General features: G+C 42.0%; 1 protein-coding gene and 1 pseudogene across 1 annotated transcript; both read left to right on the top strand.

The window, feature by feature from the left end:
- The first annotated feature begins 2,445 nt into the window (after positions 1 to 2,445).
- LOC115666740 (G-type lectin S-receptor-like serine/threonine-protein kinase SD2-5) lies at positions 2,446 to 8,612 on the top strand (annotated as a pseudogene).
- A 10,247-nt stretch (positions 8,613 to 18,859) lies between these two features.
- LOC115674458 (G-type lectin S-receptor-like serine/threonine-protein kinase SD2-5) lies at positions 18,860 to 22,307 on the top strand. Its single transcript, XM_030596849.2, is given in 8 exon segments — positions 18,860 to 18,881; positions 18,987 to 20,251; positions 20,701 to 21,103; positions 21,106 to 21,186; positions 21,189 to 21,281; positions 21,284 to 21,307; positions 21,310 to 21,419; positions 21,421 to 22,307. Coding segments are annotated over 8 exon segments (2,145 nt in total). The 3' UTR covers positions 21,568 to 22,307.
- The last annotated feature ends 2,948 nt before the right edge of the window (positions 22,308 to 25,255 follow it).

Below are 25,255 nucleotides of genomic sequence, written 5' to 3'. Positions count from 1 at the left end.
AGACCCTTACCACCCATCAAACTGCCACTGAAATGCGTAAAAGACTTCGTGAGTTGTATCTAACCGAAACTGATGGAGTTATCGGTTCGGCACCTTTCAATTTCTGTAAAGTTTACGGTCTGCTTATTGATAAGATAGATAATGACTTAACCTCGAACTATTACGTCGAAGGATGATACGGTTTTTGAGCAGCACTTTTCTTGCTCACAAAATTGAATAATATGATGACCCAATCGAGGAGTCTAGTTCATAACCTTTGCAAGTCACCTTGAGAGCTGACATTGGATCAAGTTTTGGTGCCTGTCTGCGTCTAACGAAGGTTACAAGTTTCAGTTGTTCAGTATAATTGAACAGGGTTACTCAATAGAAACCCCTTTTGAGTATAATTGAACAGGATTGATTGATTCTTGAAGGTGCACATCAAGGAAATATCGTTTCAGAAAAGATAAAAAGTTAGGTATATCAAGATTGATATGGAAAATTGACATACTAAGGAGTGTGGTGGATGCTTACCGGATGTTGAATATGGTCCTTTTGCTAAAAAATAAAGCTTTTTTGTTACGTGGCTTATCATACCAATATATTGATTAATCTTCGCATGGGTAAAAAGAAAACAAGGTCAGGCAGGTCAACAAAAAGTTTGAGTCCAAAAGCACAGTAATTTACAACTCAGAGAAAAAAAGAAGAAGCTAATCTCTAGCATTATAAAAGAAATCGTGATGGTTATGGACGATGAACTTTATGCGATAGATTTCATAGATTTCCCTTTAAGCCAAATTCATTTATTATCATTGTTTTTTTACTCAAGTCTCACCTTTCTTTCACCATTGGGCATCCACGCTCTCTCTCGTGCACAGAAATTCTCTTTCCAGTAAGATCAAAAGATCAAGCCTACAAGTGATATATTCAGTGCTCTTTATACGTGCATCACGTCACGCGTGTACTGAACTGTCGAAATTGCATCCTGTGCTTGTCCATGACAGCTGTGAACAGCAATAGTTAGCCATAGACCAATGATGACCCGTCCACTTCACTCGCTTTCCTCCAACCTCGTAATAGATACTTCCACTGCCTTTGAATACGGCAACCGGGGACAACATTAAAGTCCATCTGGATTATCCGCAAAATAAGTTCAACCCATTTAACAGGGACTTGTTAATGTTCGACCAGCACTAATCCTGTACCGATGCTATGCACAATTGAATAGTTGTGACAGCTTCAGGTGCTTTTCAGACATTCAAATTGTTGTGGGCCTAAAAAAGCAGTAGTTGTTGACCTTGTAGTCCCAAAAAAACTGATAAAAAGTGTGTATATTTCTCGGTTGGCCAGTCAATATCTGTAAGATGCCTTCAAGGGCAGGCAAAGTCGATGGCAAGTCGTTGCTTGTACTGGCCTGTCTTCATGGCAGGTCAATTGTGTGGCGACTCATGGTCGTCATGGTCCTCTGGTAATGAAGTTTTAATCAAATTAAAAGAAAAAAACAAGGACCCTGGTCCGGAATCTTCTCTTTTTTTTTTATTCAGAGTTCAAGCAAATTGATGAGGTAAGAGCTCAATTTGTTCTCTTTTCGTGGCCAAGTCAAGAGTACCTTATCAATTTCCATTTTCTTACTATTTTTCTTTTGGGATAAGTGCATTCAAAGTCCTAAAATTTATCACGAAAGTGTAATTGAGTCATAAAACTTTCAAAAAGTGCAAACAAGTCCTAAAACTTATCACGAAAGTGCACTTGAGTCCTAAAACTTTAAAAAAGTGCAAATAAGTCTTAAAACTTATCACGAAAGTGCAAACAAGTCCTAAAACTTGTCAAATTGGTTCAATCAAGTCCTTCCATTTATTGTACTTTTTGAAAGTTTTAGGACTTGTTTGCACTTTTGTAATAAGTTTTAGGATTTATTTGCACTTTCGTGACAAGTTTTATAACTTATTTACACTTTTTTAAAGTTTTAGGACTCAAATGCACTTTCATGACAAGTTTTAGGACTTGTTTGTACTTTTTGAAAATGTTAGGACTCAATTGCACTTTTGTGACAAGTTTTAGGACTTCTAGTGTACATATCCCTTTTCTTTTTGTGCTTTTCTAGTGGATCTCTCATTAAGACGCTAGTTGTGGATTTGTAGTTGGAGGGAACCCTTAACTGTCTCTTCATATTGTTCTTTCCTCATTGGTTGCATCTTTAAACTTGGAAACATAATACTTCAAATTTGGATGCAAAACTTGCCTTTTTGCATTAGTTTTGTAGAGAATATGTCTCGAGTTTAAGTCATTGATCACTAGGTGCCATATGAAAGAGAAGATAATATGTATGATACTGATGGGTAGATTAGCCTCCGCATTTAAATCTTTGAGTATACCGATATGTTTCCTGCAATTGAAGTTCTTGTATCTTATCATCGAAGGTGGAACTATAGTGAGTTCAAAGGTCAATGGCTGTTGCTGGAAATTTATGGCTCTGTCTCGTATTGCTATCCAGCATCTCATTGGAGGGTGCTCCAGATAAAGACAAGATATACCCGGGATTCTTAGCGTCTCAAATGGATTCAATCGGCGATGGCGGGGTGTTTCTTTTGTCCAACAGCTCGATTTTCGGCTTCGGCTTTGTCCAGGCCTCCAGTCCTCCTCTATACTCGTTAGCCGTGGTTCATTTCCGCAGCAGCACCGTAGTCTGGTCCGCAAATAGGGACAACCCGGTTACGAATTCTGATACTTTTGACTTCGATGAGAATGGCAATGCGTTTCTACAGAAAGCAGGAAGCACGGTGTGGTCAACTAATACCAGCGGCAGAGGAGTTTCCGCGATAGAGTTGCGGGATTCGGGAAACCTGGTTTTGCTCGGGAAGGACAGTACAGTCGTTTGGCAGAGTTTCGACCATTCTACCGATACGCTCTTATCGAACCAAGGTTTCACGCAAGGGACGAGGCTCGTGAGCCCTGGGTTGAAGAACTTGACATACACTCTCGAGATTGAATCTGGCGACATGATCCTTTCCGCTGGTTATATAACACCTCAACCATATTGGTCGATGGGGAAGGACAGCAGACATCTGAAGAACCAAAACGGTGGTCAAGTAGTCTCGGCCACGATGGTTGCGAATTCATGGAGATTCTACGATGAGAACGGGACTTTGCTGTGGCAATTCCCCTTTTCGGATGATAGCAAACCTAACACCACTTGGATCGCCGTCCTGGGAAAAGACGGGATCATCTCATTCTCCAGCTTGGGCAGTGGAGGAACGCCTGATTATTCTCCCGTGAAAATACCCAGTAATGCATGCAGTACGCCAGAGCCTTGTGACCCGTATGTAGTCTGTTATACCGGTAACATGTGTCAGTGTCTCTCAGTCCTCACTTCTCATCCAAATTGTAGTACGGGGTTGGGTTCTCCTTGCGATCACTCAAAGGCGTCAATCGATCTCGTTAGTGCGGGAGAGGGAATCGGCTACTTTGCGCTTGGGTTTGTCTCACCCTCGCTGAATGCTGATCTCAATGGATGCAAGACCTCTTGCCTGAATAATTGTTCATGTCTCGCATTATTTTATCAGAATAGTTCTGGAGATTGTTACTTGTTTGACAGTATTGGGGCCTTGCAGGGTTCTGATCAGAATTCTGGATTTGTCTCTTACATTAAGGTGCTCACCGGTGGTGGTACGAATGGCGGCAGTTCTCAAGACAGCGGAAGCAACAAAAAACATATGTTATATGTTGTCCTAATTTCTGTTTCCACATTCTTCGTTGTTCTCGGTCTGATTTATGCTGGATTCAAATATTCCAAGGCAAAGCCGACATTACCCGAAGCTCCTCAAGAGGCTTCGGAGGAAGAAAACTTTCTCGAGAGTTTATCAGGAATGCCAGTTCGTTTCAGCTATAAAGAGCTTCAAGATGCGACTAATAACTTTTCCATGAAGCTAGGGCAAGGCGGGTTTGGCTCGGTGTACCGAGGGGTCCTACCAGATGGGACGAGACCGGTCAGGGAAAGAAAGAGTTTCGAGCTGAAGTATGCAGCATTGGAAGCATCCGTCATCACAACTTGGTCAGGCTAAAGGGCTTTTGTGCGGAAGGAACTCACCGGTTTCTAGCATATGAGTACATGGCAAATGGGTCTCTCGATAAGTGGATCTTTAAGAAAGACAAGGAAGGCATGTTAGATTGGGAAACAAGATATAAAATTGCAATCGGAATTGCGAAAGGACTGGCCTACTTACACGAAGATTGTGACGTGAAGATTGTTTTTTTTTTGGTAAAGGTAAGTGTATATATAACTTTTCAAACACCAAATACAAGCTAAAGCTCAAACCAAGTCCTGACCCTATTAGGACATAACCTGTCCAGATAGGGTCAAGAGAGGTCCAGCAAGGACTATACAAGACACAAGAGACAACCCAGGGCCCCGAATGAAAGAGAGGGGGGGGGGGGGGGGTCACTCAACAAGGCTAACCAAAAGACCTACAAACAACTAAGCAAGGAACAAGACGGAGAACTACACAACCAAACTAAGAAAAGATGGTAGGAGAGAGTTCCCAGTTCCTTTGAAGTCTTCTATTTGCAGGTGTATCAGCAATTTTCCCAGAAGATAAAGCTTTATCCTTCACCAGCTTGAGAATGTGTTTGCGTATTCCCGGAATGAAGATAGTCTTGTTCCTGAAGAGAGAGTTGTTCCGCTCAATCCATATGATATGGCAAAGGGCACCGAAGGAATACCTTGCAAGTCGGTGGGTAAAGGAAGTGCCTCCACAAACTCTATTTGCCCAACAAATAAGTTCCGGCCACGGACGGTTGCGCCATGGCAAATGGCATTTGGTTGCCCAAAAGGAGGCCAGCCTGCTGGTAGTGGAACATTCGAAGAAGAGGTGATTGATGGAATCCGGGGTAGTGCGACAGAAGGCACATAAGCCAGATTCAATCCGACGATTTTGCATAAGAAAAACCTGGGTAGGAAGCCGATTTAATGACACAATCCATAATAGAAAGGAGTGTCGGGGGACCAAATGTGAGTCCCATATAAAGGATTGCCAAGGGGCTGGATGGCCTTTCTTCCTTATATGATTCCAGGCCTGGGCGACCGAGAAGGGTTCGGACGGGTTAGGACTCCAGATGAAGCTGTCGGGAGTGTCATATTCAAAGGTTGGAAGAACTTCCATCCAGTCCAAAATAGAGTGTAAAGTTGCTGATGGCTGCCATGTAGAGTCGAAAAAATCCCGAACCGATATGTCACGCGGTATCCGAGATTGGTATATATCCGAATTGTCGAAAAGGAGGTAGAGGGGCCCTCTTTGTGTGCCATGAGTCAAACCAAAAGGAAATCATCCGGCCATTGCCAATCTTCCACCTGAAGAGGTTCTGGGCTGGGACTCTCAAATCAAGAATCTTCTTCCATGTCCATGAGCAAAAGGTGGGTTTGGATACAATCCAAAAGTTTTTCTTCTTTAAAAAAACTGAATGCATCCATTTGCACCACATAGATTCCTTATCCGTGAAAAGGATCCATATGTGCTTTAGAGTCATGGCTCTATTGTATTCAGCAAGTTTTCGTATTCCAAGGCCGCCTTCTTCTTTTGGGAGACAAACGGCATTCCAAGATACCCTAGCACCTCCCGTGTCTAAGCCAGGACCTTTCCAGAGGAAACGTCGAAGTATAGCCTCAATGCTATTCAAGACCGATTTGGGAAGGGAGAAGATCGTGGCCCAGTAGACTTGGATGGAATGCAAAACTGATTGGATAAGTTGTACTCGACCAGCAAAAGATAGAAATCTTTGGGTCCAAGAACGGGCACGCGCCGTAATGGATTCAATCAAGAATTTGCAATCCTCTTTACGAAGCCTAGAGGAAATAATAGGTACACCTAAGTATCGAAAGGGCAGAGACCCTTGTTGAAATCCGATGCATTGCAGAAGGTCTCTATGGAGTTCAGGGTTTCCTCCCGAGAGGTACATATTGCTCTTGTTGAGATTTGGTCTTAAGCCAGACCAGTTTGAGAACAAATCAATGGATTCCTTTATAAGCTCTATCGATCTCATGTGCCCCTGAGAAAATAAAAGAACATCATCTGCGAAAAACAAATGGGATATGCGAGGATTCTTGCATCGCCAATACCAATGGAAGTGTGGGCTGTCAGTTTTGGCCTTGAGAATAGCTGAGAAGGCTTCCATAGCTAGGATGAATATGTACGGCGATAGGGGATCGCCCTATCGAATCCCTCTGTTACTAGGAAAATGGCCATGTAATTCTCCATTAATGGAGACCGAAAATTTAGTAGTTGAGATGCATGTCATAACCAGGTTAATGAAAAAACCGGGGAATTTGAAGGCTGTAAGTACCCTCTCAATAAAGTTCCAATCAATCGTGTCAAAGGCTTTATGGAAATCCACCTTAATGGCACATTTAGGTAGATATGCTTCATGGTGAAAGTCCGCAAAAAGTTCTTGTGCAACCATGATGTTGTCGCTGATTCTGCGGCCTTTGACAAAAGCTGTTTGGGAAGAGCCAATCAGCGTCGGTATAACCTTTGCAATGCGCCTAGCAAGAATTTTGGAGATGCATTTATATAAGGTGTTGCAGCATGCTATTGGTCGGAAGTCGCTCATGGCCGATGCATTGGAGGATTTCGGCACCAACGTTAAGATGGTGTTGTTAATCTCTTTAAGCATTCGACCGGTTTCAAAGAAGTCCTTTACAGCCATCAGAATAGATGGGCCAGTGATCCCCCATGTGTGTTTGAAGAACTCAACATTATAACCATCGGGGCCAGGAGCTTTGTCCTTAGCAAGCGAGAAGAGATTTGATTTAATTTCCTCCTCAGTGATCGGCTGGGATATGTTGGTCCTCTGATTTTCGTCTAAGACTTGTCCAAGGAGAACCTCCAACTCTGAGACAGAAGGTTGGACCGGTGCTGAACCGCCATTTAATAAACTCTGAAAGTGGCAAACAATATGGCTGCTGACTTCCTGAGGTTCGGTGATTAGCACACCTTCCTCTGTTGAAACAGCTAGGATTCTATTATGGAGTCTCCTTTTATTGACAAAGTGGTGAAAATATTTGGTGTTCATGTCTCCTTCCTTGAGCCAACGGATTCTAGACTTCTGTCTAAAGAAAGATTCTTCTTGGGATCTCAAGTCAGAGAAGGTTCGCAAGAGTGTAACTTCGCTTGCAGTTAGACTTTGATCAAAAGGATTTGTCTCCAAGGCTGTTTGAACAGCATAAAGATTCAATCTAGCCTGCTCTGTCCTGATGGAAATGTTTGAGAAGGAAGACCTGTTCATAAGTTTCAATTTCGCTTTGAGAGCCTTAAGCTTACAGCAAACAATATACATAGGAGTGCCAGTAAAGTGAGTATCCCAAACTTGGGTAACTATCTCCATAAAGGCTGGATGAGAAGTCCAGAAGTTAAAAAACTTGAAAGGCTTGTTTGAAGGACTGGGAAGCTCAATCTTAATCACCATTGGGGAGTGATCAGATATTCCAGGTGGAAGAAAATTTGCTTCAGAGAAGGAAAAATGTTGAAGCCAACAGTCATTGATAAGCACCCGATCAATCTTGCGCATTTTCCGATTAATCCCTGAAGAATGCGTCCATGTGTATCGACAGCCTATATATCGAAGGTCCTCAAGTCCGGCCTGGTTGAGACAATCCCCAAACTCTTCAAAGACTGGAATCCACGGGGTTGTACTTCCCAGTCTATCCTGTAGGTCCTTGATAACATTAAAATCCCCAGCAACAAGCCAAGGTAGGTCGCAGGAAGAGAGTCGAATGAGGTCAGCCCACAGCGGACGCCGATGAACAAAAGTATGCTCCCCGTAAACAATAGAGAGCAAACAGGATTTGTGCAAATTTAGAAGCTTGAGTTGCATATGAATAAGTTGATCAGAAGTATAAAGCAAGCTCATCTCCAGCACATTCGGGTCCCACCCAAACCAGATTCGGCCTAGAGGAGAGAAATTGTAGTTGGAAACCCATGTCGTGACGTGAAGATTGTTCACTGTGATATAAAGCCAGAAAACGTGCTTTTGGATGGTAACTTCCATGCCAAAGTCTCAGATTTCGGATTGGCTAAGCTAATGACAAGAGAGCAGAGCCGTGTTGTTACGACAATCAGAGGCACGAGAGGTTATCTCGCACCGGAATGGATAACCGGCCGTGCCATTTCTGAGAAGAGCGATGTGTACAGTTACGGGAAGGTTCTGTTCGAGATAATCGGCAGAAGAAGGAACTACAACCCTAAAGAAACATCGGAGAAAACCTATTTCCCCCTCTATGCTTTCAAGATGATGGAAGAAGGGAAGCTGAGAGAGATACTTGATCCAGGTCTTGAGATAGATGAAAGAGACGAGGCGGTTTGTATTGCTATTAAAGTTGCGTCGTGGTGCATACAAGAAGATATGAACCTAAGACCGTCGATGTTCGAAGTCGTCCAAATGCTTGAAGGTGTCTGTCGGGTTCCTCAGCCGCTGACTTCCTCCCCACGAAGTCCTCGACTCTTTCCAAGCTTTTTCAAGCCAAACGACAATAGTCACGCGAATCTTGCGGCGGTTCAGCTTTCGGGTCCAAGGTAGCAGCAAGTTGTAGCTCCTCGGGAATTTTTCTGCAGAGAAAGTATGATCACAGTTTTTCCTCCTGTGTGTTGAGTTGCCCAGAATAAATCTGATACCAATTGTTGAATTCAAATGGATATCCCAACTAAAATAAGACTCTCCAAGAACACTCAATTTACACCACTCACACAACGGACTCTCTACTCTCACGCCACACCACTCTCACACTACACACCACACACCCAACACACTCTCTCACGTCACTCACTGCACACACTACACAGCACACTATAACCCCTACACTCTACGCTATCTTCTTTCAGTACCTTTCCGTCGATTCTTGCACCTCATGATGTAAGGTGGAGATGGTATGCTTTTCTTAGAGAAACGTTGCCTTTCTCCTCCAGGGGTTCCTTGTCTCTCCCAGTATGACCAATTGGGAACGTTATAGCAAAGCTTGAGTTCCTTAAGCTTCTGCAGCTTCTTGAACTCACGTCGGAACTTCTCGAGCTCTCTTTCTTTGGCCTTGAGCTCCTTGTCTTTTTGTCTCAGCATTACATCCTTCTTCTTCAACATCTTTTCCAACCTCGCCTTCTCAATTTTCAACTTCTTCATCATTTCTTGCATCTCTTGCGATTCCTTCTCACGATTGCTTGTTGGCGTTGTTAGTTGCTTCTTCAGGTTCACCCCTGGCTTGCTTTTCTCTCAGGACGTGACAAGAGCTGTTGAATCATATGACCCAATTATACAAGTAGTTACGAGCTCTTCTCATTCCTTCGCTGCAACAGGCGCCTGGAAGTCCCATTCTTCTTCGCTTTCAATCTCCTTCTTGAAGGAAGTTTCGACATTTCCTTCTTCCCGCTTGAACCAACAAACACTAGCAATGTGTCGTACCTTGCCGCAGACATAGCACCGTTTACTATACCTTTTGTTGCTCTCGTCTTCATCGTCATCCTCATCACAATCTCGACGAGCTCCCCTGGCCAGTAACTCTTCCCTTCTGGTTGCCTCCGCCAGTCTCCATGACTTTTCCTCTGTTTGCCATCTCTAATGCCTGCAACATTTCTCCTCTGACCCTTGAACCCTCTTTTATTACTAAAGAGAGCACTTTCGTCTTCCTTAATCGAGACCTTAGACATTTGTCTATCTAAAGCCTCTTGGTTGGCCAATATATTCTCCAACTCGATCAGAGTTGGCTCATTTACCAATACACCGGTGGCCGTAACTGTAATATTCGGGTATTTGCAAAAAAAAAAAATATCAAAAAGTCAGAAAGTCAAAAGTTGCTACAGTAACACTCTAATTTTCTCATTTAAGCCGAGAGCTGGCTCGGCTGAGACAGAGAGAAAGGAGAAGAAAGAAAAAGAGAGAAAGGGAAAGGAAAGGAAGAAGAAGAAAAAGGAAAGGCTCACGTCATCGGAGCCTCGCCAGCTCGGATCAACTTCGTATTTCAACGTTCGGTAAGCACTCACGCCCCTCGTTCGTTTGATCGGAGAAGTTTTCCGATTTAGGGTTTAAATTCGGAATTTTGGGAAATTCAAGCGGCGAAGTCTGATTTTTGAGTCGTTCAGCTGCGTATTTTTATAGAATTGGTAGTTTACAGTATTGCGGAGCCGTGGGATTTTACGGAACCTGATTTGGACTTACGGTTTGCTGGATATGAATTTTTGAAGTTGAGTACGCGCAATGAACAGTGCGCGAACAGTGGTTTTTAGGCCGATTTTCGTCGGTTTTCGGCTCGATTTTGGGGCTACCAAGTTGGGGTTCCTGTAATGCTCTGAATAAGCTTTCTCTTGACTATAAGTTCGCTTAGAACGGAGTTTAGTGGAGAAAGTTATGGCGCAATTAAGTTTCGCGCTCAAATTTCGCATCGTGGACGAATTTGGATAATCGCTTTGGACGAATGATTTGGGGGCGTCTTTTAGTCGTTATATTAGCGTCTAAGCTTAGTTGAGCCGAATCGTAGTTGAAGTATCATTTTACTCGGTTTTGATACCGTTTTTCGGCTTATTGTTAGGTATTCGAGTGCGTCGGCTCGAGAAACCGCTATAGGTTAGTTTTCAGCTTTTCAAGGTGAGTAGTACTATCTCTTCTTTGGTTTTATAAAAATCATATCTCGAAAGAATTATGATTCGATATAAATATATATGTTGAACTTGAAAGAGCATTTTGCTGCATAAATTGGGATCGAGCATTTACTACTTTTTAGTATTTGAGAATGATTTGGGAATCGTTTTTGGAAATGTATTATGAAAGGATACATTTGTATATTGTGTTATGAACTAGTTTATGAAATGAGTTCGGAAATTATTCAAGAAATGCTCTACGATATGTATTTCTGGCGGATGAGCCGTATTGTGAGAAAGTTATTTGTTTGGTTTGTGAAATGTATTATGGATTGGAATTCTGATATTGGATGATGATTGTTTGATGCTCAATATGACTGTGAACCCATTGAGGGGTTTTGGGGTATGCATACCGGGTTTAGGATATCCTTCTGGGCCGAGCCACCGGCTTTGTAGGTGGAGACCTTGCCAAGGGGGGAATCTTGGTAGCCTTGTCACAAGGCTTTGTGTCGTGACCATAGTTAGATATTGAGCAATAGATTGGTCGATGGAATGGACCATCGACGTTTGATATGATATGAGATTCATCAATGGAATAGACCATTGATGTGTGATTTGAGATTAGTCAATGGAATGGACCATTGACGTGGTTTGTATAGAGATTGATCAATGGACTTAACCATTGATAGTTTGAATTGTGATGGTGGATTTAAATGTGTATTTGTGACTTGTACAAAGTTTTGATGAAATGAAATAACTCTTATGTGATTCTATATGTATTTTAAACCTTGGGTTTGACTTACGAAGTTCCGGTATTGCTTTGTACACATGCATAGTGATTGCTCGATCTACTTAGAAGAGATGTACTATTCACTGAGCTGTGGTTGCTCATCCCTCTCTTTCCCAATCTTTTCAGGTTCCTCGGCTAGCGGCCGTTAGTACGAGAGCGCTATCGCGGGGACGTTTGGGAGTTAGATTTTTGGGTATGATTTTTTGGAGTTGTTTGTAAGGTTGTTGATAGTTCGTCGGGTTGGCTGAGTTCTTGATGTACATGTTCTTTTGGTGGATTATAGAAACTCTGATGATGTAACTAACCCGTTGGTTTATCTGATATATATGTGGTTTGAGATATATATGTTGATAACAGGTTGTTGGTTATTGTCGTGGCTGCGTCCTTCGTGTGGAAGGATGGCCGTGTCATCCCCCTTTTCTAGTTGTTTTTGGGGTGTGACAGTAACAATACCGTTGTACTCTGGCCATAGCCCGTGAATAATAATTCTTCTCATTCTTGTCTCAGATATGGCATTATGAGGATTTAACTTTGAAATTTCTTCACAAATATATTTAACTTTTGAAAAGTATTGACTCTCCGTCGTATTTTGTTGTGACACTGACAACAGCTCATTCACTTGGCATCGTTCGTCCTCGCGAACAAAGCCGCCAAGTTGTCCCATGCCTCCTTTGGGGTCTTCTCACTCTTGATGTGCTGTAACAACTCATTTTCAATGGTTATAGCAAGGACATGGAAAGTCTTACCTACTTGGATGTTTCATTTTTTCAACTCGCCATCGTTCGTGGGTGGTGTGGTGTTGCCGCCGCCGCCGATATCCCACAAGTCTTGACCTAGCAAGTAATACCGCATGCAGGTACCCCAAGCTATTGAGCTTCTTGATACCGTTCACCGAACTTGAGAAATTTGCCATCATGACTTGGCTATAATGCCCGGCACTACACCGAGTAAGCTTCCCAGACCAATCGATGATAGTCCCTGACCGTGTACTGGTAGAATTTCAGCGCACTCCAGTCCTTGACCGCCTGCTCACGTACAATGGTCCCTGAGCAATATCTTCGCATACCACGCTCTGAATCGCTGGGTTCACAGTCCTCGATGGCCTTGCTCTTAACGGTCCCCGGCTCTTGGGCTCTAATTCCAATTGTTGAGTTGCACAGCATACCACTGTTGAACTTTATTATATAAAATGTTTATTACAAATGCACACACTTGCTTTACACTCACTCACGAGTCTCTCACTTCACTCACATACATCTCACTTTAATACACTCACTTCTCACACTTGGGACTCAGTCTTGCTCACGTCACTCACAATCTAAGAAGCACGAATACTCTGGTATCGGACGCGTGTCGAACACCGACACATGGTCAACGCTCCAGACACGCCAGTGACACGTAAGTCCAGCATCCCGACACGCATGGGGTCAATTTTAAACATTTTCAATAAATTAGGAGTCAAAATGTAAATCTATCAAAAAAAAAAGAAGAAGAAAAAAGGGAGAAAGAATAAACCCTAGTATTTTTTCGTGCCTGGCCTCCGGCCCACCCTCACTCCACGCCTTCAACTCTATCGTGCCTCGCCTCCGGCCTACCCTCACTCAGCGCCTTCAACTTTGTCATGCCTCGCCTCTGGCCCTCCCTCACTCCACGCCTTCAACTCTGTCATGCCTCACCTCCGGCCCTCCCTCATAGTCAACCTCGCCTCCCTCTTGCAGTCTCGCTAAGACGCACAAGTGTCACGACTCGGCCTTGCTCTCGCAGTCGATTGGTGTTACCTAGTTAATCAACGGCTTTGTGCTTCACGACTTTCTCTTCGTTCCTGTCCAACTCTCGCACCGACAAAGTCCTTCCTTCCATCCGGAAACTCCCATTTCTCCGTCACAATTCGCTTCGGCCCTCTCGCACCCTCCAGTTGCCAGTGAGAGCTTCTTCGTCTTCTTCCGATCCCGGAAACTTCCCCTGGGCCGACTGCGATACCGATAGGCTTCGAGAATCTCCTTAATTATTGTTGATTACTCGATTATTTGAGGCTAATTTCGTGGGTAGTCCGTTGGACATTGGAAGTTCGTCAATTAGTGTAGAGCTTCAGTTTCTATTGAACGAGTGCTTTATGATTTTTTGAAGTAGATTGATCGGACGTTGCATTCCACTTTTCTTGAGACTGGGAGTGGATTGCTTGTTTTTTTTTCTCCACGTGTTATAGATTATTGGAATGGAATGTAGTTGAATTTGTCAATTCGAAACAATGAATGATATTAACAAATGGTGGATTAATGTTTTTAGTGTAAATTCATTCTAGGCTTTTTTTATTATTTATTTATTTCTAGATTTGAATCAAATTAATTTGATTGAAATAATCATAAAAATGATAATTTATCATATATATATATAAATATATATATTTAATATACATCGTGTCCCAACATGTTGAAATTTTTTATTTTTTTAAAAATGATGTGTTACGTGTCAATGTCTGTGCTACTTAGCTCACAACACCACAACACCACACTCTCTTGCACTTACACACCTCTGCAGAACACTGCACTACCTTTCCTACACACACGCACAAGGAGCACTTGCTCCTTTATATAGCCTGCAGAGTCTGTGCATTCACCGACTTTGCCAATTTTGTACACACTTCTATTATTGTTTTATACAGCAACTTGCTCAATAAAGGATAGAGCATCCTAGAGAAGGCTGGACTGGGAATGATGAAGAAAATTCTAGAAAAATGGAGAGAGAGAGAGAGAGAGAGAGAGAGAGAGAGAGAGAGAGAGAGAGAGAGAGAGAGAGGATAAGGCTGGATTTTTCTGGAAATATGTGGGCAAATCCTGAGAGAGAGAGAGAGAGAGAGAGAGAGAGAGAGAGAGAGAGAGAGAGAGAGAGAGAGAGAGAGAGGTGGTGTTCTTCTCAACAGTGTGTACCAAGTGCTTTCACAAATTCAAGCACAACTAGTTGATTATACAACTGACAGTTGATGCATTGAGCAGAATTACACAGCTATAGTGTGCATGGTCTTTTGAACTTACAAGGCCATTCTGCTTATATCACGTTTCAGTGCTAGAAAGTAGAATGAGAAATCAGAAATGGTATATCACCAGGTGAAGGAAACATTTTTTTAGGCTAAAAAATTGTCAGCTTTCAATGTATAAGCAGTATCATTTCACATAGCATCAACTGGAGCTAATTCCAACTCTTGAGAGATAATATTGGAAGAGTTGCCTCAGTCGCTCCAGACATCCAAGTGAATCGATTCTGCAACTTTCGGAGGCCTTTGGAGTATAAAAGAGGTGTAACGGTCGCATTGAAGATGTCTACAGGGAGTTTGAGTTCCTTGTCCAGATCACAACGATGAGGCAGAGAGATCTCTATGAACTAGGTATGCTCCGGATGTTCAAGATAAGCAGCTCCTGGGATCCCGACCTACTGTCAAAGTGCGCAACAGAAGGCTTAAAGGATTTTACAAGTTATATCGAATCAAAATAAATGGAGTTTCTGCTCGATATCTCTCGATCGTTGGAAAGTTTCATGTGGATTCAAGATGGGTTGGTCTACTTACTGATAGGATATAATCAACGACTTAGGCTGCGCATGGCAACTATTCTGTGTCCAGAATCAGATTCTGAGCAGAAATGATTCTTTTTTATTCCGTGCCCGGAAATAATTTCTAAGTATTTGAAGGCGTTTGATAACTGTTTAAAATTTATGTTCTTAGAATAGAAAAAGAACATAAATGTGTTTGGTAACTACAAAAAATTTCTTTTTATTAATAATATTTTGAATTTTTTAATATTTCTTTCTTTTTTTTTCTTTTTTTTTTCTTTCTTTCCCCTTCCTTTCTTGGCCATGGCCGGCCGCCGGCGCCGGCAATCGGCCATAGGCCAAGGCCGGTGAGGGCGTCGTTGCCCTCGTCGCCGCCCTCGCCGTCGCCAACCCTAGCGACGGTGAGGTCGAGCCTCGCCCAGCCAAGGCGAGGCCAGCCTCGCCGTTACCACCCAGGCGACGGACCTGGGTGGCGGCGGCGAGGTCGGCCTCGCCCAGCCAGGGCGAGGCCTTGCCGTTGCGACGGCGAGCCACCCTCGCCGGCCCTAGCCTGTGGCCGGCGGCCGGTCGCCGGTGGGTGGCGGGGCCGAAGAACAACAACAAACCAAAAAAAAAAAGAAAAAAACCAAGAAGAATCAGTTTCGGAAAAATTGTTCCAGAATCAAGAATCTACTTTTTTTTTATTCTTGATTCTGTTCCAAAACTGATTCTGGGCACAAAAAATTTAACAAACGGATTTCTGTTCCCAAACTGATTCTAGGAACAAAAAAACAGAATCAGTTACTATTTGGCAAGCTGCCAAACAGGCCCTTAGCCTTGAAATGTCTCTTCTACTTCTCATGCTTCAACAATGCGGTTTCTAATTGTAGCATTTTTTTTTGCTCACAAAATTGTTTAATTGTTCTGATAGGAAGAATATCCTTTTGAATAAGACTGTAACGGGGCTTCTGGAATGGGGTCTCCCCTCTTGTATGGTAAGGTTGAGAAATAGGAATTTCCTATTCCTAGCCAGCCGGTTGGACTCCTACGGATTGTATTCATGAGGGCATCTCATTGAAAAGTGGTAAGCCCTTCAAATGAACTAGTTTTTCAAGTTTTTACTCTGTCCATCAAGCACTTTTAAGCACGATTCTTCCTTGACCAAAGAGTGGCCGTAAGTAGTCATGGCCATGGGCCGGTTTTGGCCTGGAACAGGCCCGATCAAACCCGGGCCTGGCCCGTTGACCGGGCCCGCGGTTCGGAACCGGAACCGGCCCATGGCCTATGGGCCCAGTTCCGGTTCCAACAATTTTGGAACCGGCCCGGAACCGCCGGTTCCGGTTCCGGTTCCAAATTATTTTAAAAAAATAATAATAATAAAATTTTAAAAAATTCATTATTTAATTTTTTTTTTATAAAACAATTTGAACTCTAATTGCCATGCATTGTAAGTGCATTGATCACTAATTACAATGCTTGGCTTGGGTGTATTGAACTAATTACAAGGCTTGGCTTGGGTTTTATACACAATGATTCTAATGCCTCTTCGTTCCCGTTCAATATGGGACTCTCGGCTTGCCTTGAACACCTTCAATGTGAGACTCTTAGCTTGTCTTCATGCAAATGCCAAGAGTCCCACATCGAATGGGAATGAAGAGACCATCAAAGGGGTTGTGTATAAAATCCAAGCCAAGCTATGAGCATGTAAAGTTGTATGCCTTTTGTGGCTACGATCCTTTGCTAGTTAAGAGCAAAGGGTTCCATTGGACTGCCTAGAACCGGACTGGGCCAATGGTCCGGTTCCCGGTTCTATGATTTGCCGGTCCGGTTCTTAGTTCTAAAATTAAGGGACTGGTATTACCGGTTCGGTTCCCGGTTCCGAGCGGAACCGGACCGAACCGGGAACCAATCACCCCTACAATTTACATTTTGATTATAATTTATATTGAATAATTTATTATTTCATAATTTTATAATTCATTATTTTTTTATTTCATAATTTATTTTTAAAAATTTTAAATTACGAACCGGAACCGAAACCGCTAAGGGTGGTTCCGGTTTCGGTTCACACATGGCCACGAACCGGAACTGGTCGGTTCCGAACCGTGGCCATGACTAGCCGTAAGTGCTAGTTTACTTGCCTACGCTAAGGGATAATTACCAAAAAAATCATAAACATATTGCATTTATGCCAATTCAATACTAAACTTTCAATTTAGCCAATTTTGGTTTGAAATCGTTTATGTGAACAATTTTTACAATTTCTTCAAAATATTTATCGAATTTTTTTGAATTTTTTGTTTTTTTATTCTTTTCTTTTCCTTCTTCCTCCCACGGTCGCCAGCCTCCGCGATGGCCAGCAACCGACCACAGGCAAGAGCCGGCAAGGGTCGACCTCGTCAGATCACTAGAGGCCAACGAGGGTCGACCTCGTGAGCTTTAGGCAAGGCTTGACAAAGGCCGCCCCTCGCCAAAGGCCGGCGAAGGTCGGCCTCGCCAACTTCGGGCAACCTCGCCCATGCGAGGGACAGCCTCGCTGGCCATCCAAGAGGCCCGACGATCGGCAGAGGAAGAAGGGAAAAAGAAAAAGAAAAAAAAATATAAAAAAATTCAAACAACATTTTAAAAACTGCAAAAATTGTCCATGTTAGTGCTGGTTGTGCCACATAGGATGGCCGGCATCTACATCAATAATTTCTAGCCAAAATTAGCCGGATGGACTACATTGGCAAATTGTTAAAAGGTTTATAACTAAAATGACCAAATTGAAAGGTTTAAGACTGAATTGGCACAAGTACAATAGGTTTAGAAATTTTTTGGTAATTTCCCCCTATTCATGAGCAAGCTTGGAAAACTTTGTATAACCTTTCCTCAAGTGGAATATAGAGGTCGGGAGATTAGCAGATCCAATCATTTCTTACTCTTTCTTAGATTGTATTTGCACAAATTTTGCTTTCTTAGTCGATCCAGTCCATTACTGTACTACTCACCTTCAGTTGGAGTGGTCAAACCAAGCCAAAGTAAAGTTTGGTATTTCAAGATTGGTATTTAAAATCGGTATACTAAGATGCAACGGACTCTTATTAAGTGTTGAATGTGGCTCATTTGTCTAAATGTCAAGTCTGTCATATAACTTAGCAAACCAATTATGTATTTCATACTTCTAGACGTAGCATTTAAGTAAGTGAGTCGTGCTTAAGACCCCTTAAAAGTCTATTATATTATCTAGTATATGGATTTTGTAAATCAGTTTTAGTATAGCAAGCAAAATATGGCTACATATAAGACAGAAAAAGGAGTTGTTTCAGCATCAGTCCCAGTTTCTATCTCTTTATGCCGCAGAGCTTGAGATGGGAAGTGGTTATTAAGTATTCTTAGTTGTATCACACTGGATTGTCATATCGCTTTGCTTCTTGATAAGAATAATTCATGGATGCATTGTCTATATACATCAATGACTGCTGTACTGTATCTACCTTTTTTATTTGTGGATAGAAAACATTTTATTGCTTGAAAAAGAACCAAATAACACTTTTTTTTTATCTCCCCAGATATTTTTGAGACATCAATGGGCCAAAACAGGCCCCCCACATTAGCATTTTCTTAATGTTTTGTGGGGATTCTCACCTGTCACCGATTGCATGATCTTGAGAACAGTTTTCTGGATAACACCTAACAAGATAGGGTGTCGCTTCAAGAGAAAGTCTCTCAAGTCGGCCCCAACTTGTGATTAATTAATATTTCTGATCTACCCTTTTGCTGTTGATGAAGATGATACTAAGCAAAAGGGAAATGAAAGTACTTTTCTTTCAGGAAATTGCACAACAAGATCTCCTAAATTGCTGTAAGACCCACCTCAATGGGTCACAAGATCAACAGCAAGAAAGTACTTGTGGCGCTGCTTTTTGTTAGCACTAACAAAACTCATACCTAGAAACAATCATTAAGGGACATGCTCGCGATTGTCCCGGGAAGTACGTGAAAAGCGAGTCGGGATGCCACTTGACGCGAGAAAAAAGAAGATCACCATCACTGAAGCGCGTTAATTCTAGCCAAAGTTACTTGAAAAACTCTGCAAGAGCGAGACGATGTCAACAACACCTTAGTCTGGGCCGCGAATAGGGACACCCGGGTTACGGATTCCGATACTTTTGACTTCCATGAGAATGGCAATGCATTTCTACAGAAAGCAGGAAGCACGGTGTGGTCAACTAATAAGAGCGGCAAAGGAGTTTCCGCGATAGAGTTGCGGGATTCAGGAAATCTGGTTTTGCTTAGGACGGACGGTACAGTGGTTTGGCAGAGTTTCGACCATCCTACGGATACGCTCTTATCGAACCAAGATTTCACGCAAGGGATGAGGCTCATGAGCCGCGGGTTCAAGAACTTGACCTGCACTCTCGAGATTAAATCTGGTGACATGATCCTTTCTGCGGGTTATAAAACGCCTCAACCGTATTGGTCAATGGGGAAGGACCTCAGAAAATTGAAGAACAAAAATGGTGGTCACGTAGTCTCTGCCACGATGGTCGCGAATTCATGGAGATTCTACGGTGAGAACAGGACTTTGCTGTGGCAATTCCTCCTTTGGGATAATACCAATCCTAATGCCACTTGGATCGCTGTCCTGGGGAAAGACGGGATCATCTCATTCTCCAGCTCAAGCGGTGAAGGATCGACTAATGCTTCTCCCGTGAAAATACCAAGTGATGATGCATGCAGTTTGCCAGACCCCTGTGACCCGTATATAGTCTGTCGTAACGGTAGCAAGTGTCGATGTCTCTTAGCCCTCACTTCTCATCCAAATTGTGGTTTGGGGTTGGGCTCTCCTTGCAATCACTCAAAGGCTTCTATTGATCTTGTTAATGCGGGGGAGGGAATCGGGTACTTTGCACTCAAGTTTGTCTCACCCTCGCTGAATGCCGATCTTGACGGATGCAAGACCTCTTGCCTGAATAATTGTTCATGTCTCGCGTTGTTCTATGAGAATAGTTCTGGAGGTTGTTACTTGTTTGACAATATTGGGGCCTTGCAGAGCTCTGATCAGAATTCTGGATTTGTCTCTTACATTAAGGTGTTCACTGGTGCTGGTACGAATGGCGGGAAATCTCAAGACAGCGGATGCGACGAGAAACGTTTGTTATATGTTGTCCAATTTTCTGTTTCCACGTTCTTCCTTGTTCTCGGTCTGATCTGTGCCGGATTCAGATATTCCAAAGCAAAGCCGAAATTGCCCGAAGCTCCTCAAGAGACTTTGGAAGAGGAGGAAAACTTTCTTAAGAGTTTATCGGGAATGCCAGTTCGTTTCAGCTATAAAGAGGTTCAAGACGCGACTAATAACTTTGTTGTATACAACCGCAAAAAAACAAATACAGAACACAAGGATTTACGTGATTCGATCACAAGGTGATCTACGGGCGAGGCAAAATAAGATTCCACTAAAATCAAAGATAGTACAGTTTCAGAAGTCGAAAAACGACTTAACAAAACCTCACGGCTCACAAATCTCTCACAAAACGAAAATCTCTGTCAATGAAAAAAACCTAGCTGCGGTATAAATAGTGCTCCCCAAAAAATTTCCTAGGGGCTACGCCCCCGAACCCCCCTGAGACATTTGTTCGCTTGCTCCAACTTAGGCGGTCCGCCATAGAGATTTGTTCACTTGTTCCGGGTTGGGCCGATAGGCCCAACCCGGAGCAAGCGAACTAAATCTCAATTTTTTCTCCACTTTCAGGTCGCACAAAAAATATGTCGAGTCGGGTGATGAACCAGACCGAGTACATAAAATTCAAGACATATTTAACAAACTTTTCCATGAAGCTAGGGCAAGGCGGGCTCGGCACGGTGTACCGAGGGTGCCTACCAGATGGGACGAGATTGGCTGTGAAGAAATTGGATGGCATCGGTCAGGGAAAGAAAGAGTTTCGAGCTGAAGTACGCAGCATCGGAAGCATCCGTCATCACCACTTGGTCAGGCTGAAGGGCTTTTGCGAGGAAGGAACTCACCGGCTTCTAGCATACGAGTACATGGCGAACGAGTCTCTCCATAAATGTCTCTTTAAGAGAGACAAGGAAGGCATGTTAGATTGGGGAACATGATATAAAATTGCCATAGGATCGGCGAAAGGACTGGCCTACTTACACGAAGAATGTGATGCGAAGATTGTTCACTGCGGTCTAAAGCCAGAAAACGTTCTTTTGATGAAAAATTTCATGCCAAAGTATCGGATTTCGGATTGGCTAAGCTAATGACGAGAGCAGGGTCGTGTTGTTATGACACTCAGGCATGAGAGGTTATCTTGAGCCGGAGTGGATAATCAACTGTGCCATATCTGAGAAGAGCGATGTGTACAGTTACGGGAAGGTTCTGTTCAAGAACTCGGCGGAAGAAGGAACTACAACCCGAGGAAACATCGGAGAAATCCTATGTCCCCCTCTATGCTTTCAAGATGATGGAAGAAGGGAAGCTGAGAGAGATACTTGATCCGGGTCTTGAGATCGACGAAAGAGACAGAGGCGGTTTCTATTCCTATTAAAGTTGCATCATGGTGCATACAAAAAGATATGAACCTGAGACCGTCGATGTTCAAAGTCGTCCAAATGCTTGAAGGTGTCTGTCCTGTTCCTCAGCCGCTGACTTCTTCCCCACGAGGTTGTTGATTCTTTCCGAGCTATTTCAAGCCAGAAGACCATAGCGACGCAAATCCTTCAGCAGTTCAGCTTTCAGGTCCAAGGTAACAGCAAGTTGTACTTCCTCGGGAATTTTTCTGCAGGGAAGTATGATCACAGTTTTTTCTCCTTGCCGTGTGTAGCAAGGGCTTTCAGAAATTCAAGCACAACTAGTTGATGATTCAACTATGACATTTGATGCATTGAGCCAAATTACATGGCTAGAGTGTGCATGGTCTTTGAGCTTACACGGCTATCCAGATTATACCACGTTTCCGTGCCAGCAAGTAGAATATGACAACAGATGGTACATCTCCGGTTGAAGGAACCACTCTGGAGGCTCAAAATTGCAGCTTTCAATGTAAAAGCAGTATCATTTCACATAGGGTCAACTGGAGCTAATTCCAACTCTTGAGAGACAATATTGGAAGAGCTGCATCAGTAGCTCGAGACATCGACAAGTGAATCGACTCTGCAAATTTTGGGGGTCCTTTGAAGTATAAAAGAGGCATAACCGTTGCATTGAAGATGTCTACAGGGATTTGCCTGCAAAAGTTTGAGTTCCCCTTGTACCGAGGGTTGATCAGATTGCAATGGTGAGGAAGAGAGATCTCTATGAACCAGGCATGCTCTTAATGTTCAGGATGTGCAGCTCTTGGGTTCCCGACCCAACCGTCAAAGTGTGCGATAAAAGACTTAGAAGATTTTATGAGTTATATCGAATCAAAATAAAGCGTTTTTACTCGGTGTCTCTTGATTGTCGGAAAGTTTTATGGGGATTCAAGATGGTTGGTCTTCTTAATCTTACCGGTTAGCTTGAAATTACTCCTTCAGTTCTCATGCTAATCACCAATGCGATTTCGACTAGCTCACAGAATTGTTTAAATGATCTGAATACCCAATCAAGTAGTCTAGTGAATCACCTTCACAAGTCACCCTGAGATCAGTTACACTTTCCTACTGTCAAGCGTCTGTCCGTGTCCAATGACGGTCACAAGTTTCAGCTGTTCACTAGCCTAGCCCTGATGAAGGATCACCCAAAAGAATCAAGAGTTATTATACTATTATAACTCCCTTCTGAAAACTTGAACAGGGTTGATCGGTTCTTGAACATGCACATAAAGGAAATGTCTTTTAGTAAAAGATCAAAGTTAAGTACGTCAAAATTAGCATGCAAAATCGGTATACTAAGGGATGTAGCGAACTCTTATCAGGTGTTGAATATGGCATGTTTGTTTAAATGTCGAATTTGTCATATAACTTAGCATACAAATTATGTACATCGATATTTATAGAATTATAATTAAAATGAGTCGTGCTTAGGACCCTGTAAAAGTTTGTCACGTTATTCTGTATATTGATTTCGCAAATCGATTTTTGTATGAAACCAAGAAAAAATTGTTTCAGTTCAGTCTCAATTTTTAGCTGATTATGCCCCAAAGCTTGTTCATGGAGGGTTTTCTTAAGTGTTATTAGGTGTATCAAACAGGATTTTGTCACATTGTAAGAACAATGCCTGGACATATTGTCTATATACATTAATGACTGCTGTACTGTACCTCCATTTTTTAACGTATCTTTTCCTCCTTTTTTTTTGTGGATAGAAAACATTTTATTGCCTGAAAAAGAACCAAATTACACATTTTCATCTCCCCAGATATTTCTGAGACATCAATGGGCCAAAACAGGTCCCCCATATTAGCATTTTCTTTATGTTTTGTGGGGATTCCCAACTTTCACTGATTGAATGATCTTTGAGAACAGTTTTCTGGATAACACCTAACAAGTTAGGGTGTCACTTCATGAGAAACTCTCCCATCTTGGCCCCTACTTGTGAATAATTGATATTTCTGATCTACCCTTTTGTTGTTGATGAAGATGATGCTAACCAAAGGGGAAATAAAAGTACTTTTCTTTAGGGAAATTGCACAACAAGATCTTCTAAATTGCTGGAAGACCCACCTCAATGGGTCACAAGATCAACAGCAAGAAAGTACTTGTGGTGTTGCTTTTTGTTAGCACTAACAAAACTCATACCTAGAAACAATCATTAACGGGACATGCCCACGATTGCACTGGTAAGCACGCGAAAAGCGAGGTCGGGATAGCACTTGATGCGAGAAAAAGAAAGATCACCGTCACTGTAGCGCGTTAATTCTAGCCGAAGTTACTTGAAAAACTCGACAAGAGCGCAAGATGATGTCAAGTGAAGGCAAAGCGATCCATCGTGGATAAACATTCGCCTCGTGGATTGAGATTCGGGTGTAAAGGAACAAACAACAAATGGTCTGTCTGACATGAAAGAAATCAAGTTGCAGAAGAATGGGACATCCTTGTTGAAACTGAGACATATTGAATTAAATAGAAAGACGGTCAACTTTGGTAATTTGCTGGTCAAAAACTCCGGAGTGGTTGGAGCCCATGCATTGTCACATTCTTTGTCTTTGACATTTACTTTTCTGGAGAGGCTATTTCCACACCTAACATGACTATTTCCTTCGAGATTTACCAAAGAGACGAAATCGCCCTTTTAAAAAGTCTTCGCTAATTCCTCGGAATCGCCCTTTTAAAATATCGAGCAGTGCTAGAAAAAAAGAACATTATAGTAAGTGTTACCGCGTCTAAGAGTTAATACCACGAAAAACTCCAAACTGGTATATTTGTGATAAATTTATCCCGAACTAATTTTTTGATTACAAAAAACCCCGAACTGGTAAACCAATTACAAATTTATCCAAAATAATTTTTTGATCACCAAAAATCCAAACTTATGCACTTGTGATAAATTTACCCTCCGTTAAATTGGATTAATACCACGAAAAATCACAAAATGGTAAACATGATAAAACCCTAATTTGCCATGTGTCATCCAACTCAGTAATTTGACGGTAAAATTTAACGAAAATTAACGAGGAAAATTTATCACAGGTGTACCAGTTTGGGGTTTTTGGTGATAAAAAAATTAATTTTTAAGTAAATTTATCACAAATGTACCAGTTTGATGTTTTTCGGAGTATTAACCCTGTATTTAATTGGTTTCTTCAAGCATGACAATTAAGACTAGGTAGTTGGCTTGGTGCCATCGAGGAAAGTATATTTCATCACTTTGTGCAGGTTTACACTTTACATTTTAAACAAGAAAATACAACTTACTTAGTGTTTTCAATTCAATATTGTTGATCGAAATTTTTACGGATTAAAATTAAAAATAGAGAGAAAAAAACACTAGTAATAAACTAAAAAGTGCTGTGGGCCACTTCATATCAAAAAATTAATTATATAAAGGGTTAATATCACGAAAAACTCCAAATTGGTACACATATGACAAATTTACCTAAAACTAATTTTTTGACCAAAAAAATCATAAACCGGTACATTTATAACAAATTTAAGTTGGATTAATATAAAAAAAAAATCACAAACTGGTACACCTATAACAAACTAAGGTTAAAACCCCAAAACTAGTACATCCGTCAACTGCCATGTGTCATTTAACTTAGCAATTTGACAGTAAAATTTAACGGAAACTAACGGATGGTAAATTTGTCATAAGTGTATAAATTTGGGATTTTTCGTGATATTTTACTTTATATAAATAATAAAACTTTTCCAGAATTTTTTTTGTTTCGAGTCTTGTCTTGTTCAATGTATCATTTTTCCAACACATGTGATAATACGT

The sequence above is a fragment of the Syzygium oleosum genome, unplaced genomic scaffold (assembly GCF_021117445.2).
Source record: "Syzygium oleosum isolate NSW1041296 unplaced genomic scaffold, Sole_v2.1 Sole_v2.04, whole genome shotgun sequence".
Lineage (NCBI taxonomy): Eukaryota > Viridiplantae > Streptophyta > Magnoliopsida > Myrtales > Myrtaceae > Syzygium > Syzygium oleosum.
The sequence above is the reverse complement of the archived record's forward strand: the minus strand, read 5'-3'. Positions and strand labels throughout refer to the sequence as shown.